The 17,412-nt window shown below is 44.6% G+C and overlaps 1 protein-coding gene across 7 annotated transcripts in view; it reads left to right on the top strand.

The window, feature by feature from the left end:
* The window catches only part of TTC28 (tetratricopeptide repeat domain 28), a 101,318-nt gene that overhangs the window by 45,671 nt on the left and 38,235 nt on the right, over nt 1–17,412 (top strand). For all 7 annotated transcript variants that reach the window (XM_071762719.1, XM_071762718.1, XM_071762720.1 and 4 more), the window contains 3 exons: nt 6,363–6,510; nt 8,315–8,587; nt 9,119–9,249. In XM_071762719.1, the coding sequence (XP_071618820.1) occupies nt 6,363–6,510; nt 8,315–8,587; nt 9,119–9,249 (552 nt within the window). The remainder of the gene's footprint in view (nt 1–6,362; nt 6,511–8,314; nt 8,588–9,118; nt 9,250–17,412) is intronic.

Raw genomic sequence — 17,412 nt, 5'->3', positions numbered from 1 at the left:
ATGAAACATGTTTAGCAGGAAAATAATTTACAATTGGCCAGTTTGATGGTACTTCTTGAACCTTTCAGGGCTGTTCAATAAAACTAGCAGTTCCCATAGCAACTACTAAATTACTCGGTGCTTCAGAGATCCATGATAAAAGAGGGGAGTCATTGTAAGGAAACATGGTGTTGCTGTTTCTCGCCTTTGCATTACGAAAGTAACGATCTGGCAAAACGTGCTAAATGTGACGCCCCTCCTGAAGAATTTTTCCCACGTGTGGCCGAAGGGGTTCATATATTTAGTACTTTTGCAGATTTGATTTTTTCCCCTTTCCCCCATCATGAGCTTTGTCCTTCGTGGCCAGAGGGGCTGCCTGAGCACAGACAAGAGACTGTGATCCAAGAGGCAGGACCCAGTGTCTGCAGTAGATGTGTGCTGGGTGTCCCTGTCATCCCCCTGAGCATGGGGTCCTTCTCTGGGGGATGGGACCAGCTCTGTCCTGTGGGGTCCATGGCAGCTGCCTGTGTGTCAATATGGCACAAGTCACCATTATCCTGTGCCTTTAATACTATATGTTTTGTCTTACTTTTGTCTTTTACTTCTGTGACTACTCTTGGAGATTGTGCTGTTCTGATTTTTTTTCTTCACTTGTTTCTGTTCTGAGGTAGGGATGTAGCTCAAGACTGTCTTTAGAGCAGGAATGCTAGGGAAATGGCTTCAGGGCTTGTTTGTTTATTTATTATTTATTATTTAGTCTTGTGTCCAGATGTCATGATTTTTGTCATCTCCTGTAGTCTCACTGTGAGATGGCAATTGCAAATCCTTGTACAATGTTAATCACCAGTCAGACTGCTGGGAGAAGAACTGTTGTCAGGACTGTATGGGGACTGCCTGTCAGCCCACGAGTGCTGCACTGGCTGCCGTGAACCTGTGAAATACCACCACTGGATTTGTGGTGGATGCCAAGCCTCGTGGCTATGGGCTGACCAGATGCTTTAATGTCTCATTTCTGGATTTTATGGTGGGTTTTTAGTGTGATCCACCTAAACTCGCACAGCCTGCCAGTGTGCAAAATGGAGAAATGTTGAAGAGGGGAGACAGTCAATTGAGCTGCTGTTCAGATGAGTAATTTGAAGTGATATAATGAAACTCTGTGCTGGAACACTCAAGCTGAATAGAGAAGAGTTCTTGTGGTGGATGTCTTCCAGTTTAGGACGTGAGTTTTAATAGTCCCTCTTTTTCCTTTGTACTGCTTTTTAATTTGTTTTTGCTTTTAAGGTTATAGGAACAAATTGTAGCATATGTTTGTAAAATCTTGAGCTCTGCAAAGGTTCTCAACGCTGACAGCATTGTTAGAATTGGGAGAACTGTGTAGAGATGCACACTGACAGCTAAACAGCAAATGTCAGTACAGTTTAGATTGTGGTACAGTGATGCAATTATACTAAACACAAGGTACTGTGATGTTAAAACCAGTCCTACCACTGCCCCAGATTTCACTGAATAGCCTACAGGTGTCATCTAATCAATTTATTCTAAGTTTTGTGTAATTCTTTATCTATTAGTCTCCAATAGTATCTTACCAGTTGGTGTTCCTTCTATTTTTCTGTACAGGCTAAATGGGGCTTAGAGGAATTTTCCATTTCTGAGTAGTGTGGTTCCTGCCAGGGACACCTTGAAGGCAGGTAGAAGATAAGGCAGCTCTGTTGCAGAGAGAATAAATTTGCCATATCTATGCCTGATCCTGGGGCAGGCTTCCAGTGACAGTTCCAGTGCCAGCCCAGCCTGCGGGCTGAGAAGGAAAACTGTGACCTGGGGCACAGCTGAGAGTCGGTGTGAGCAGGGGTGGGGGCAGGCAGGCAGGCAGCGGGCGGTGTTTGTGCTGTGCTGCATGTGTTCTGAATTACAACACATTCTTCCCTCTCCTCACATTCCTGAATCCCCACAACAGAGATTTGTCCTGTGTTTTTTCTCTGCGATTTTGCTGTAAGGGAGTTACAAAGGGAAAGATTCGACCTGGTGCTCAGCCCCAGGGAGCCATTCTCATGTGTTGCCCCCTTGGGCTGTCACAGGTGCCGCTGGCCGTGACGGGTGGGTGGGAGCAGGGGTGCTGGTGGGCACCAGCCCTCCCTCTGTCCAGGAAACCTTCTGCAGACTCAGGACAGGCAGATTAAATGCATCATAGATTATCTGTGCTATTTTTGGCATCATCTCCTGATCTGGCAAGCCATGGGAGTGTAGTGGGAAAAGCATTTTCTGTCCAGATAGCTGGTTGTCCAGGGTCTGAAGCAGACAGGAGTGTAAAGGTATTTTGAATTTCCTCCCCTGTGTACAATGGGAGTCTTTGTCTAAGGCTGAGACATTTTATTCAAGTTTTCCATGTTTGTTTGACAGTAGTTTTTCTACTCCAAATTCTTCTGATGCTGTTCCAGTTTCTATTCTGTCTCTGTTGTCCAGTTACAAATGGGCCAGCAATTCATTACATAAATGAGTCTCTCTGAGTTTAAGTTTGGTGACAGAACTATCGGGACACTGGCACACTGTGTGTCAGTGCTGTGGTGGTGGTGGCTGGGGAACACCTAGGGGAAAGGGCTGTGCAGGGGTTGGCATAGAAGTTTGAGGGTGCCCGACCCCTCAGCAGAGTGGGACCAAGCCAGGGTGATTCCTGTTGCTGTTCTCCTCTGGACAGCTGGGGAATCTGCCCGGGGCTGGGAGGTGGGCATCCCTGTCATCTGCTGCCTGGAACACTCCCACAGGAATCACCCTGCGCCAGAGCCGGGCTGGGGCTGCCAGTTTGCTGTCTGGATGTGACTCAGCTATGCCACAGCTCCAAACTGCCCATTAATCCCCCAGTTCTGGTTGTTTTAAAACATTTATAAACAGAATACCATACTGCCAATAAAGAGTGTAACATGGGCTGCTGTCAGAAAAATCCTTGTACCCTGGAACTAAATCATATTCCAGAAGCATGAGCTCATGCTTCAGACTTACAAGAGACTGTTGCAAGACCAGACTGAACTCTTGGGGCTGCTGCTTCCCTCTGTCTCTGCCCTCTGCAAGCGTTGCGTACGAGAGACACTAAGGATCTGAATGATTTATTGTCATAGATTCTACAGGGGAAAATGGTATGAGCTCGAGGAGTTGTACCAGATGCCATGAATGTTTGCCTAGATCCCTGATTCAAAAAATCCCAATAAGTAAAGCATTTAGTTGTTTTAGGCTTTCTTTACAGGGCTCTTTTCTATTTAGCAGAATCCTGGAAAATGTATAGGTCCCATTCTTATTCATAAATGCTGTATGTTTATCTTCACTGCATGTTTGTAAGTAATTACAAACCAATTACTGTCACTCTGCCTAAGAGTTCTTGCATATTGATATTAGAAGGATTATTAAGCATTTTAGAACCCCTCTTGATATGAGCCATTTCAATGATTACATTTACATTCTAATCCTTCAGATTGCACTTGAAAATTAAATATTCAGGGTCTAGACAGTGATCTAGGTGGGATTTCAGATGATGAAGATCAAAAGACTAACAAGTGTGTTTGCATTTGTGTTGGCTGGACACTGCAGCAGTCAGTCCAGGGGCAGCTCCTAGTAGGACAAAGAGAAATTCTCGTTGTGCATTAAATGGGCTGTAATAAACACAGATGAAAAGTACTAGCCTGTATAAAAACTACACTGGTTGATAACTTGAGCAGAATAAAGGGAACCCATGCTTGGTGTTGTAGAGTGATTGTGCCTGGTGAGGCAGGGAGTGACTGTGCTGCAGCCCAGCTGCCTCTGTAGAGGTGCTTCCTGTCAGGAAGGTCATCTGGTGTGTTTTCTTCTTGTTCATACTTAGTTTTTTAAAATTAAGGATTGGGAAAAGCATTACATCAAAACATGGTACACTCTGAAAAGGATGGAGCCAAAAGGGAATTCCAAAAAAATGAGGGGAGGGGGCAAATCTGGATGAGTTAGGGAGCCCAATTACCACGTGGATGGTCCTGTGCCAAGCGACTCTCGGTTGCTGCTGTTCTCTGCTGCATGAACAGCCTCTGGTATAGGGCCCATTTTATGCATGGCTTTGAAGTCCCAAGTGCCATATGTATTTTCTACGCTAATTAATTAGAGTGATATATTTTTGTTTCCAGAAGGTCAACAGTGCTTTCAATGGTTTTGTGGATGAAAAGAACAAATTATTCCTTGTCCTCCTTCCCAAGACATCTCTGCTTGGCTGTGTGAAGTCATTAACCTGACTGAAGTGAGGGCTAGTTTTCCAGTGGACTCAGAAATTACTGTCTGAGGTTGCAGAGCTGATTTTACAGTAGATGCTCTGGCCAGACTGGCGCATGTGCTGGTAGCCACTGGCACAGATGTGGATCTGGAGATGGAAACAGCAGAGCACAGCTTGGAGCCTGCTAACTCAGGGAGAGATAAAAATAGTTCCCATTGAGGGAGATGCATCTAGTGCCAAATTAAAGCTGGGAGTGAGACTTTTTTTGCTTAGTACCTTGTTCTTGGAAAGTGATGCAGAGGTTGAAAAAGTGAGAAAAGATTGTTCTACCTCTTTGTGCTATATTGTGAATGCAAAGAGCCCCAGGTTAGGAAATACCAGCTGTTTATTTGTCCTGTGTTTGTCCTGCATTCTCCTCTTGCTTTAATCCCCTTTAAAGGAATCAATATTTTTTCCTTACTTGAGATCACTGGAAATTTAATGTAATTTTTCCTGTACAGCAAGTACTCTTCTATCTTCCAATAGTGTGATTAAAAACATAAAGTTTGCTGAGGCATGGGAGGCCTCTGTCTGTGTCAGCGTCTCTACACGACTTGGTTCTTCAGCCACAGCTGCTGGCTCCCTGCCATTTTCCTCTCCCCATCCAAAGTGTGATTCTCACCATTTCCTCTTAGCAGATTTTTTTCTCTTGATATGGTGTCTTCATTCCAATGCTAAACTGACTTGTGAATGCCTCTGGAGGAGGAAATAGGTGATGTGAGTGCTTTTATTTATTTTGCTAAAGGTCCCTGGGGGACACAATGTGTGGAGAGTGTTCTGTATATACTGGAAACTGGAGGAGAAAGGAAGGAAGCGGCTTTTGCAGGAGAAAAATTGGTCAAAGTCTTCCTTTCAGTTGTGATTAATTGGTTTTTCTTTTGGGCTCTGAACGCTGTGTTTGTATTTAGATTAAGTGGTTTCCACAGGAGACTTCCGGGAATAGAGGTGGGGAGGAGATAAAAACACTTCCCAGAAGAGGTACTGGAATTGCACTTTGTGTATCTTGTCACTGTCTTGTTTTCCTCTGTCATCTGGAGTCTGTGGTGCCTCCTCTACTCAGAGCTGGGGGCTCAGGACCCTCCTTTCTCATCAGTGGGGATATGCTTGGTGCTCTGGGTGGGGTGAGCAGGTGCTGAGGACCAGTGTCCTACTGCAGCCACATCCTGGCTTGTGCAGAACCTCTTCCTGTAGCCAGGGCAGGGAGCTCCTGGGCTTTGAAGTGTACATCATCGTTTAGGTGGCAGCTTGCTTACTGCCAGCAGGACTCATGCTTGATGGCCACTGCACATTGTTAGTTCTTTGTTTTTTCTTTGATTTAAAGCTTCATGCTAGTAATCTAATTACCATTGAATTGGGTTGCCTGTACAGTAGCTTGTTTGGTTCAATAAGAACACATTTGTACTAAAGGTTAATGAAAAGAATTCTGCTTTCATCAAATTCATTATAAGCAGTTCTACAATCAAAGCTTATTAATGGAAAAGAGATTAAGTAGTCATGTCTGTAAATTTCTCATGTCATTTCTGATTTTCCTTATCTCTGCCTCCCTGGATTGCGTTACAAAAGTGTCTGAAAACTCTTAGGAGGTACTGGTTTGAGTATTAATTGGATATGTATCTTCTTTAAGTAAGAGACTTGCACAGATGTATACTGAACATACCTTCAGCACAGGTTCCTATTACAGATGGAGAGAAATAGTCTTATCCATGAAAGCAGTACTTGGATCCAATCTCATGGAGCAATATTATGTTCTTAAAGCACTTTTTAAAAAATGAGAAACGTCTTCTGTTCTGACAGTTTGGTGTGTTCTGAGTGTTTGGTTATAAGTAGGTAAGAATAAGTAATTGTCTAAGTCCAAGGGGAAGGCTTTGTCTTAATAGTAGTTACATCCTCAGCCCTGGAACAGTTCAGAGGCCTTGCAAAGGCTGAGGCAGTTGTCTTGCTGAAGGAGGATGTGACTGGGTGGCAGTCACAAACCAGACTCTGGTGTTGAGTTTTTCTGATTATAGCCAATGTGACCAAAGAAGTCAGAATGTGGTCATGTAGCCCAGCATCCACCAGCATGAGGTTATTTGTGATTTTTACCAATTAAGTAATTGGCATTTCTTCCTCTTGGGCTTTTCAGGCATACTTCCGACAGGGTGTGGCCCTTCAGTACCTTGGACGTCATGCAGATGCACTGGCAGCGTTTGCCTCGGGACTGGCTCAAGATCCCAAGAGTCTTCAGCTCCTGGTTGGCATGGTCGAGGCAGCCATGAAATCTCCTATGCGAGGTAAGCACCAGCAGATGTTCTCGACGATGGTGATCAGCTGCTGAAGTACTTGGAGGTGGTGATTTTGGTCTGTGGGTGACTTTCCCTGCATCTGAGATAGAGAGAACCTGGAGGCCTGAAGGGAAAAGATTGCAGGATTTGACTTCTCTGCTGAGTCAACAGTTGCTGAGGAAGGAGTCTGAAGTAGCAGGAGAAAAAAAATACTCTTCTGATTCAGTGGGACAGCACGATGGTGATACCCAGCTTGAGGGGCACGGGAGATGAATCAGACTGGTGGTGTGCAGCAGTTACAATGAAGTCCTTGCTCCTTTGTCTTCTCTCTGGGACCAGTGCAGACAGAAATGTCTGTTCTACTGTAGATGTGGCTTTACTACTCTCACAATGCTCTGGTTGTTGACCACAAGGAACAGAGCGTCTTAAATACTCTGGCCAGTGTTTGCCCAGAAGAGCATGTCACCAGCTTTTCCACGGTACTAGTGTATCTTAAAACTGCATTTGTGAGAAGGCAAAAAGGCTGCTCTGCTAATTTACTTATGTTCAGGAAGGGTGTTGAAATAATAGGGACCTTGAAGCCACATTAGCTGTACAGCATGTTGCCTGTCTTTCATAAGCTCCCCATTCCCAGGATTTTCCTCTCGAGAAGGAGGAGTTGTAGTTTCCACTTTCCTCTCTGTTGCTCTGTTTCTCTTGCAAACTTTGTGTTGCATTGTCCTAATGGTATTCCCCAGGAGGGACCATGGCAGATCTCATCCTCAGCAGATGCTACTGGGGCCCCAGGGCTTCAGGGCCAAGAAGCACTGAAATGAAAAAATATTGGTGTTTCCTATTTTAGTGTCTTTCTACATTGTTACAATTAATTCATCTGGAGGTTTCTGTCCTCTATAGCAGTTACTTTGTGAATTTCATTTGATATCTAAAGGTACTGTGGTTTCTGCTTTAGAATGCCAGCGATGTGCTATTTCTATGTGTATCTTGTCACTGTCTTGTTTTCCTCTGTCATCTGGAGTCTGTGGTGCCTCCCCAGATTTGTCTGGGTGATCTTGCTGTCCTATTGTGCTGTCCTATTGTGTGTATGTTTACACTCCTGCTTCCTGCTATGCTTCTCAGTGTTGCTGCTCTCCAGTTTTCTCCCACTGACTGGTTTGGCACTTTAGGTTAGCCTTGCTTATGAAGTACTGGCTTTACTTTGGGAGCCCGTATCCACCATACTACTGTGAGGAGTATTCAGGATCTTGGTCCCACTGTGCTCAGCACTCTGCAAGCATGTAAGGAGTTATGTGTGGTTCTGGCCCCCTTTACAAGAGCTTGCTGTCTAGGAGGGACAGAGAATGTCTCTCTGGTGTGGTGTGAGGTCCCCTTTGGTTTCCACCAGGATAGTAGATTGTTTGAAGCCATGAATAAACTGATGTGAGTGATGGCTTCCAGAATATTTGTGTTCAGAGAAAGAAGAGGAACCATGAGAAAGGCAGAAGAGCTGCAGGTGTCTGTGGTGTGCTCAAGATTATTAAATGCAGGGAGCATGGGTCTGCAGTTCCTAGAGATGAAGGTGAACCTCCCTTCCACAATAACTGAATCACTGTGCTTTCTGAAAGGAAAACATAAGCTTGCTGGTTGATCTGTCTTGGTATACTAGATATTGGATGATGCATTTGAGCCCTGAATTCCCATAATAAATATTGGTTTGCTTTGGGCAGTCTGGCTCTTAACTCACCTGTCATTTGGTTACCAAAAAATGAAGATGAGTTGTGGAGGTGATTTCTAGATGCAAATAACTTGGTATGTTGCCTTCATATTTGTATTTTAGGGTCCCTGGAGCCCACCTACCAACAACTGCAGAAGATGAAGCTGGACAAGAGCCCCTTTGTGGTGGTGTCTGTGATTGGCCAGGAGCTTCTCACCGCAGGCCACCACGGGGCCTCTGTGGTGGTTCTGGAGGCTGCCCTGAAGATAGGCACATGCAGCCTAAAGCTGCGAGGATCTGTGTTCTCTGCGCTGAGCAGTGCGTACTGGTCCCTCGGGAACACGGAGAAAAGCACTGGATACATGCAGCAGGACTTGGACGTAGCCAAGACTTTAGGTAAGAGTTCTCATTTCACTTACCTGAGTGCTGGATTGGTATAGATGGAGCAAATTAATAGCTGTTATTTATGGCATATCACTAAAATGTTCAGGTTTCTTTGGGATTTCACAGGCTGCTAATTCAAATCTGAAATTTCTCAGATGTGCAGACTAGAGGCTTGTGCAGCCCTTTTACCTGTGTGTGAGGGGACAGATGGTCAACTAATGTGCTAATGTTTTACGGCGTCCTGTAATTTTTTGGTGTCACGTATGTGGGAAATGGTTTTATTATCCCTTATGTAAACCTGAGCGCAGAACCTTAAGTGAGTCTTAAATGAAGCAATCTATTTTTTCAAGAATTAGATAGAAAAAGTTACTCAGTCTGAGCTTCTGAGGCAGTTGCCAGGGAGGGAACAAATCTGGAGTGAGACAATGGATGAACAGGAGAGGCTATTGTAGAAGTGTCTAAAGGCCAGCTGGGTTGCCTCTGCTGGAGGCTTCCAGCAACACCTTCGTTAGCTAACCTTTGTTTTGTTTGCACGTAACTCAGGTGACCAGACGGGAGAATGCCGAGCTCATGGAAATCTGGGCTCTGCATTCTTCTCCAAAGGAAATTACCGGGAGGCCCTTACTAACCACAGACATCAGCTGGTGCTCGCCATGAAACTCAAGGACAGAGAGGTAGGAAGCTTATTAAACAGGTTGAATTGGGAATCAGCACTGTGTGGTTTTCTAAAGAGACACGAGCATCTCAAGAAGCCTGAGCATGTCATTCTTCCTCTCTCTCCCTTCCTGTTGGTTTGCCCATAGTGCACGGGCTCTAGGGGCTGGGTAGTGTCCATGCAACATCTCTTCAGTTGAGCCCTGGCTGTCATCAGCCCTTGTTTTCCCTGTGATACAGGTGTTACTGACTCCAACTTAATTAGGGTGCATCCTATGTTTTTGACTTTTCCAGACAAGGACTGAGCTAGCTTTCCTGTCCTGAATGTTCACATGAAAATACACTTTTTTCAAAAAGAACTGAAAAGAAAGAGTCAACACAGACCTGAGAATACAGTGTTGTGTGAAGTGTCAGGGTTGCTTAGACTGAACCTGATTCACCATGACCATTTACCATTCAATGCTTGAGGTGATGTGCTGGGCTCCCTGCCAGGCCAGGAAAGCATGCTATGTGGACTGAAGAGCCTGTCCCAAGAGATTTCTAGCAAAAGTTCACTTCAGAGAGAGAATAATAATTTTAGTGCAAATTACAGATTCCAGTGATGTTACTGGCAAAAGAGAAGGCTTGTGGCTGGCATGGTAGGTGAAGGGAGCAGCTGGAGGCAGTGGGGCAGGTGTGGATTCATGTGATCTTGAGTAGTTTTGGTGAGATCTCAAACCTGAGAGAGATCAGTTTCCCACTGATAAGTCATTAAAAATATCCATTGGGATTAGCTGAGTGCTTTACTGAAGTGTTATTTTATAGTTTAAGCACCAAGTAAGCCTTGGAAAGATGCGTCTGTCAGTAGATTGTGGAAGGACTAACGGGAAGGGACTTGCTAGAGATTTTCATTATTATTTTACCAGCTGGAAAGCATCCTGAGTCACTTGTGGTTTCCTTGTTTCTGTTCATATGGAGCAGAAAAGCTGTTGCTTATCATTGGTTTTAGAGTTTTCTTGATCAGGGATCCCTGTTGTTGCTAAGAGTCTGCTCAAAATAGTGCTCCTCCTCTGTGGTGTTCCTGTGATCAGCAGATCCCCTGTGGTGGGCAGGGGCTGAAGGAGGTGGCAGGAGCTGGTGTTGGTGGGTGGCACCAGGGCAGCTGTGAGCCCCATGTGCTGCTTGCTGCACTTGACTGGCTTCAGGCTGCAGGGCTACAGAGATCCCAAGGGTCCCTCTGGGAGGAATCCAGGGAATGAGGGCTAGTCGTGATAGTCCTTAGTTTAGGATACATCTGGGCACATAATTAACAGTTATTGACAACAAATGACTACTTGGTTGAGGGAGAGAGCTGAGCTGCTTGGATTTCCTGTAGGATGTAACCACAGGAAATTAATTTGGCGCTTTCTGATGACATCATCTTGACCACAGAGCTTCCTCTCAACAAAAAGCTGTTTTTCTTGGCCTCCTTTGCAGACATTTTTATAATGCAAATGTTATAAAGTTGCAGTAGTGCTGATGTGAATTCCACCAGAAGGGAATTTGGTGTGCGGCTGTAATGAGGTAATTGTTTGACCTCCAGCTGTACAGAGAATTGGCTCAGAAGGTAGAAAGTGCTGCTCTGTATGTGGCTCTGCCCTGGAGGAGCTGCTGGAGCTAACGCTTGCTCCAGGAGCTTGTGCTGGGCTGTGTCACCCGAGGGTCCAGCTGCAGCACTGTGGGCAGGCAGGGAGAACGGGAATGTTGTCTCATTGATAGGAGCTTTGGAATGTTTCTCTGCTGAAGGTGCAGCTCCTCTTACAAGCACCGTATCATACCCAGAACAGGGTGTCTCCACGAGCATACTTGGCTCTGAGCGTTGTCTGCAGCAGGAAGGTCTGCTTGGCAATCAGACTAATAAACTAGATTTTACAGTCTCAAGATGTTTTGGTTTTAAATGATTGGAGGTGTAGACCAGAGTTCATGTTTGGTGCAGATTTTTTTCAGAAAGGTTGACTATTTGCAGAAGAAGAGGATAGTGGAGATGATGATTAGAACTGTGTCGTTAAGTGGCATAGAAGAAAGGTATTTAGTAAGCAGGCTTTTGTGGGTTTTTTCTGACTTGCTTTTTTGCATGTCTATGAAAGTTTCTGCATGGTAGGGGAAACATGAGAATGCAGAAATTCCCATTCTAAATAGAAACCATGGGCTCAAAGCCCAGGAGACTGAAGAAGCCAGTTAGGTGCTACACTTTCTACTGCAGAGAGAGCATTGCCATGGAGCTGACTGTGGGGAGAGGCCTTTGCGGGGAGCAGAGGACTGTCATGATTGAAGGCTGTCAGGGAAAGCAGGCTGCTGTGTCTCTCTGGAGGAACGTTAGTGAAATATTATTGCTGTGACAGACATAATCAGTGTCTGGATTTGGTTGGGAATCTGCAGATTCTGCAACTGTCTGAACATACTTTGTGTGCAGCTCAGCCGCTGGTGGTTATTTTGGTTTGCAATTCTAGTAGTTTTTCCCAGTTTCCTTTAAAGCATGTCTGAGCCATCTTTGAAACACAGCATAAAGCTCCCACATTTTGTTAGCTACAGCTACTTACTGTCAGGCTGTGCAGGTCAGGAAAGATTGAATTTCACTTTCTTAGTTCCAGAAGGAGATGCAGAAGGAAAGATAGATCATTCCTCCCTGCTGAAATCTGTAAATTCTGTAAAGCTAAGGTTTTCTGTCCCTTCCTGAAGGGAAGAGGAAATGCTTTCCAGGTGTCCTTCCTGCCGTGCTTTGTCTCTACAAGCCATATCTTTGGTAAATAGCAAAGTTGTAAGTATTTAGCCTTTTGTCTGAACTCCTTGTGTGCATTGTGGTACAGAGCAAAATAATTCTTTTTTTTCATGTTCCTTGCCAATCATTTTAGAATTATCTATTCTGCTGAGTTAGGTAAGGAAAAAGAGTGAAAACCAGTCTGAGTTAGAATCATAACAACTGTCCTTCAGGAGTGACTCTGTTCTTCCTAAAATGTGGGCAGTGGGGCCCTTGGGTGTGCTCTGAGCTGCCCTGCTCTGGGATGGCTGTGCAGAGGCTGGGGTGCTGCTGGTGATGTGACCTGCTCACCCTTGGTGCCACAAGCTGAATGGCTCCAATCAGTATCAGCTCTGGCTCACACTTGAACAAGGTGTGTTTGTGCCCCTGGCTGAACTTCTTTCTGAACGAGTGACTCAAGAACTTGTCCAAAATGCAGAGTGCCTCCCAGGCTGCCTGCCCACATCCGTTCTTCCTAAGAATGATTTCTGTGTTTGGACTGTGCTGGCAGCTACAAGGCTCCTGCCAGAGGTGAAATTACAGGTGTTGGCCCTTCAACTGAGAGGGTGCCTCTGCTTGCAATTGTGCTGCAGGTTTGGCTGGGCACATGAGCCTGTGCAACCCTTCGTCGCTGGAGAAACCATCATAGGGCACGTGTGTGAAGTGAGCTCATCAGAACATGTGCAGCTGATTAGTGGTGGGCCAGGTTCCCCTGCTGGTTACCTTGTCAGGCATCCAGAGTACTTCCACAGCTGTGTTCTCCTTGATTCTCAGTGCTGCAGCCAAGGGAGAGCAGAGCTCAGCAACCAGCACAGCTTTTCCTCATGGCAATGCCAGGGCCTGGGCTGTACCACTGCACTTCAGTTCTGTCTGGTCTGTAGCCATCTTCCATGAGCTGGCATCTCAGGAAGCCTTCCAGGATGGCCTGTGTGTCTGGTGGGATGTGCTGGTCCGTTGCATTTCCCAGTCACAGCCTTAGCTTAATGTGAATTAAACTGTGTGTGTGTGTATTTTTCTTAAAATTGCTAAGATTCTAATTGCTCTCAAATTTTAAGAGAATTTGAGAAGTGTATGCAATGAAGACTCTTCTGGTTAGCTAGCACATCCTTGTAAAATCATGTTTATATTAGGTTCTGACCTCTGTAGCACATCTTTGGGAAAATAGAAAGCACACCCATACCTTCCATACTGCATAGTGAAACAGGCATTTTCTGCGTCTGCCTGTTTTTTAACTGCTGCCAAGAAGCCCCTTCTGTTTACCCTTCTGCTCATGTATCGTTCATTACTTGGCTGCACAGCAGTCAGCTGCTCCTATTCTACACAGAATTTTGCTCTGCATGGGCTGTCATTCATGGGAGTGATCCTTTATCATTGCCAAGTGGCTTTCAGGTGGTTTAAAATGTGATTTCTGATAGGGCAAACTTCATCTCTTTCCCATTGAAAATTCTGAAGTGATCATCACCTGGTCACTTGCTTCATGATTTGTGCTTCATTATCATCAGGCTCAGATGCAGTGCCAAGAATCAGATCTGTTCATTAACTGCAGCTCGAGGCAGTCCCTAGCAGTTTCTCTGCCCATGGCATGAGTGTGGGGCTCAGCAATATGAAGAGGTTGTCTGTCTCTGCGGCTGCCAGATTTCTCAGAAAGGAAAAATCTGAAGATCTTATTACTGCAGTTATCTTGTTAAATTTGCAAACAGTCTAGAAAATGAGGACAGGATATAAATACCTCACAAATGAGAACTGGAAAGAGTCTTCAGGCTAAAGCAATTTGTCATGCATGGAAACATTGACTAAGATGTCAGAAACAGGCTGTGGAGGCTAAGTGGGAAAGTAGAACTTGCTGCAGTAAGCAACAAAGCTTTGCAGAAAATGATCAGAGGAGGTGTTTGTTTCTCTTCATTTTCTGTCCCTTTTCCTCTTCTGTAGTGAAGCCACTGTTTCAAAATAACATAAGTATCTGTCTGCCACAAATGGATTATCTGCTGCCTTTAGCAACATAGACTTGAAAGAATAAGAGGTGAACATCCTTACTCCTTACAGCTTTATTACATCAGACTGGAATTCCAGAATCAAGAAACAGGCCAAGGAGAGCTTTGCTAATTGATAATCTATATTAGTGGTTAATGCAGCAACTGCTAATATAAGTACAGGAATAACAAATTCAGGGTGTAAGCACTGCTGCTGCATTAAACAGCAAATAGCTTTCATTTCCTGAGCTTTTCAAGAGAAGAAATTGGAAATTGTATGAGAGCTTTTGTTCAGAAGTTACTCTTTGTTACCGATGCCACAAGATCATCAAGAGACTACAGCCTGCTGCATTAACACTGTGCATATGTGTTGTGGGGATGGTAACTTTGCAGAAGTGTCCTCCTATTCTTGTGTCAAAAAACACCCAGTGTCTAATCAAAAATGTCAAGGAATGCAGAAAGAAATGGTAGACACTGGTGCATCTATATTCATAAACATTTTTAGTGCAAGGGATTATGTCTTCACTCTTGTTTCTCCATTATGCTTTCTGGTTTTATCTGGGGATCTTTTGAGTTCAGTAGATACTTCCAACAAACTGAAACAAGTTGGTTTTTGATTCAGCCTCTGTATGAGAAGCAGCTTTCCAAATTCCATGATAGTATCATGCAGTGCTATCCTTTGCCTCATTGATTTCAGCCTCTCATTGCTTTTTAGGCATCAGGGCCAAACTCTCTCATGCCCTGGCTGAGGAGTTGCTTTCTTGGAGGAGGATCAACTACTGCATTCTAAGGAAACACTTGCCGTATGAGTTTGCGTGAAGATTCTGTGCCTTCTAGGGTGCTAGCACTGCATTATGTCTTAGACTGAGTTATTTGTATGGCTGGGAGGATGAGTTCATTAATGTGAGCAACCATCTTGAGCATCAAGTAGCTGAATTTATATAAGGGAACATAAATTCTTTGTCTTTCTCTCTTTAACAGTTCTTTTTAGAGAAAGTCAGTTTGACTAGAATCACACAGGTTTGTCTAGTTCAGATGTGATAGGATTAAGCAGAATTAAGGGAAGTCTGACCAGTGCAGGAAATTTGGAAATGCACTAGAAGGCCATATGCTTTCTTTTGTTTGGACTTGTGACTGAAGTAGGAAATGTAATACTTCCTGAGGATCTCCTTTAAATGTCCCCACTTGACCTCCACAGCACATGGATTTTAGCTGAAAGAAGTGCAGTCTTCTGGTTTTACTTACCTCTCACAGTATCTGAAAAGCATAGCACTCTACTGAGGCCTGTACTCAACTGTAGTAAAAGAAATGAAGCAGAAAACTTGTGCAAGAGCAGAAACTTGGGGAGCGATGCTCTTTGGGTTTTCATGAGCCACACCTCAGCCAGTGCTTCCCCATACTGAGTTTCCAGTGAAGTGGTATCCAGCTTTATGAGCAGGAGTAGTGCAAAGATTAGCACAGGTCAGCTCTAGGAGTTAGAGATTTCTTTGCCCGCCCAAGGAGCTTCTCTGGGTTCTATCAGATCTAAGTTTGCAAAGTGCTGGCTTTATCCAGGTCTGGCTTTGACCAGGGCATGAGTCACTTCTGTGTCACCACCTCAGAGGAGCTTGTGGTTTTAAATGAGGGCTTCTTCTCTTGTATCATCACCAAAAATGTCAAGTCAGCCATCCTCCTTAAAGTGATTTCACGCAGAAACCTTTTAGATCATGCACAGAAAACCACCAAATTTTGTCTACTTGGGATAAAGCTATAGGAGTCCCAGGAGATGCTTAGTCTTGATGCTGAGGTCTGCTTTGTGGTGTTCGTGGGCTGGTGTATTTTTTGTGTCTTTCTTTTCTTTATGGAATGAGAATTCAGTGTTGCAGAGCAGCAGTTCAGAAACAGTCTTTGAAGCTGCCCTCCCCTGTCACCTCCAAAAATACCCTCAACGAACCAGGAAACCTTTGCTTGCATTTCAGAGCAAGATCATGCACACGAGGAACTATGTTGGCTTTTGAAAGGAGTGTATTGCTGTCTGTCCTGAGTGCAGATGTTATGAATATGCATGGCTGATCTTTTGGATACAGCTTCACTGCATCTGAAGGATCAGGCACTGCTGTTACCACATGCCCAGAGGGAGACTGGAAGCAAAAACAGCGTGCAAGAGCACGTTGCAGCCAGGCTTTTAAATTACGCAAATGCTTAGTCTGTGCCAGTTATTTCCCCACCTTGGCTGTAAAACCTCTATATCTGATCAATCCTAATTGGTGTCTGTGGAAATTGAGGCTGCCTTATAGTGAGCTACCAGGCAGAGCATTTTCACCTTGCCCATTTTAGAATTATCATACAGTGTGCTCATTTAAGGAGGCTGCACAATCTGTTAAAGAATTGTTTAAATGTAACATAACTGGGAAATGACTATTCTCTGGCAAAGGTGAAGCGCGTCTCTCCGAGTCACCAGGTCCCTGGTCGTTTTCATTCTGTGATGCATGTCTGCTTAACATCAGACTCGTTACCTTATTCAGATGAAAAACCTATGCTGGCTGTTGCTCTCAAGAAAAAGCAATTAGAAACCTTTTTCAGAGCTCCCTTCTGTGCCTCAGCTCAGTGGCAGAAGAATCTGCTTTCTATTAAAGTGATAAATTGCATAATTGGAGGTGTAAGCAACCCCCACTGTAAAATTTGTCTTTGTCAGATATATGAAGTATTGATTTTCTTTGTTTGCTGATGCAAAACACCACTAGTAGGAAGCTGTAGTCTCCTCTCACCCTGCTACCAAGCAGAGATTCATGCTAGCACATCTGGAGTCTGTTTCATTTGTCAGCCTTGTACTCTCACTGCAATGTTTTGACTCTTCTGCCACTGCATATAGGAGTACTCCTGCCCTGCCAGCCATGTAAAATTCCCAGTGGATCCTGTTATGCAGAGGATTTTATTAAGTATACAGTGATGAATTTATCTTCTGGAATCCTATTACTAACCCCTGAAGTGAGTCATTGATGTCCCCCAGCAGATGTAATCACCAAATTGTTCCTAAACACTGCTTTAATGTCAAGCTTCATAGTCTTTCCACTGATTGCCCTCAGGAGCACAAGGACAGCACTGATCATTCTCTTGTGGCAGAAGATATGCTGCATGCAGCCAGCCCCAGGAAGCCAGAAGTGCCATCGGCTCTGCTCCTTTGTACTCCAGGATGACTGAGGAATAATTCTCTTGGAGCACTTGTATCTGTTAACAGTGAAAACTGCTGCAGAATAAAGCATCTGGGGAGTGTGGGTGTGCAGGCTGTGTGAGAGGGTAGTGGCAGCCATCCTGCAGCTCTCTGTCTGTGTGAGCAGCAGCTGAGCCTTTGTGAACAGCCTTGACTTTCTAATTGGGTTGGGCTATTTCTTGCCAGCCCTTTACCCTTCATGTTTTTTTTGCCTCCTACTATTTTAAGTTCTTTTCCTGTTCCTCTTGTGTAAGAGAAGCCCAAGGAA

The sequence above is a fragment of the Heliangelus exortis genome, chromosome 19 (assembly GCF_036169615.1).
Source record: "Heliangelus exortis chromosome 19, bHelExo1.hap1, whole genome shotgun sequence".
Classification (NCBI taxonomy): Eukaryota; Metazoa; Chordata; class Aves; order Apodiformes; family Trochilidae; genus Heliangelus; species Heliangelus exortis.
The sequence above is the reverse complement of the archived record's forward strand: the minus strand, read 5'-3'. Positions and strand labels throughout refer to the sequence as shown.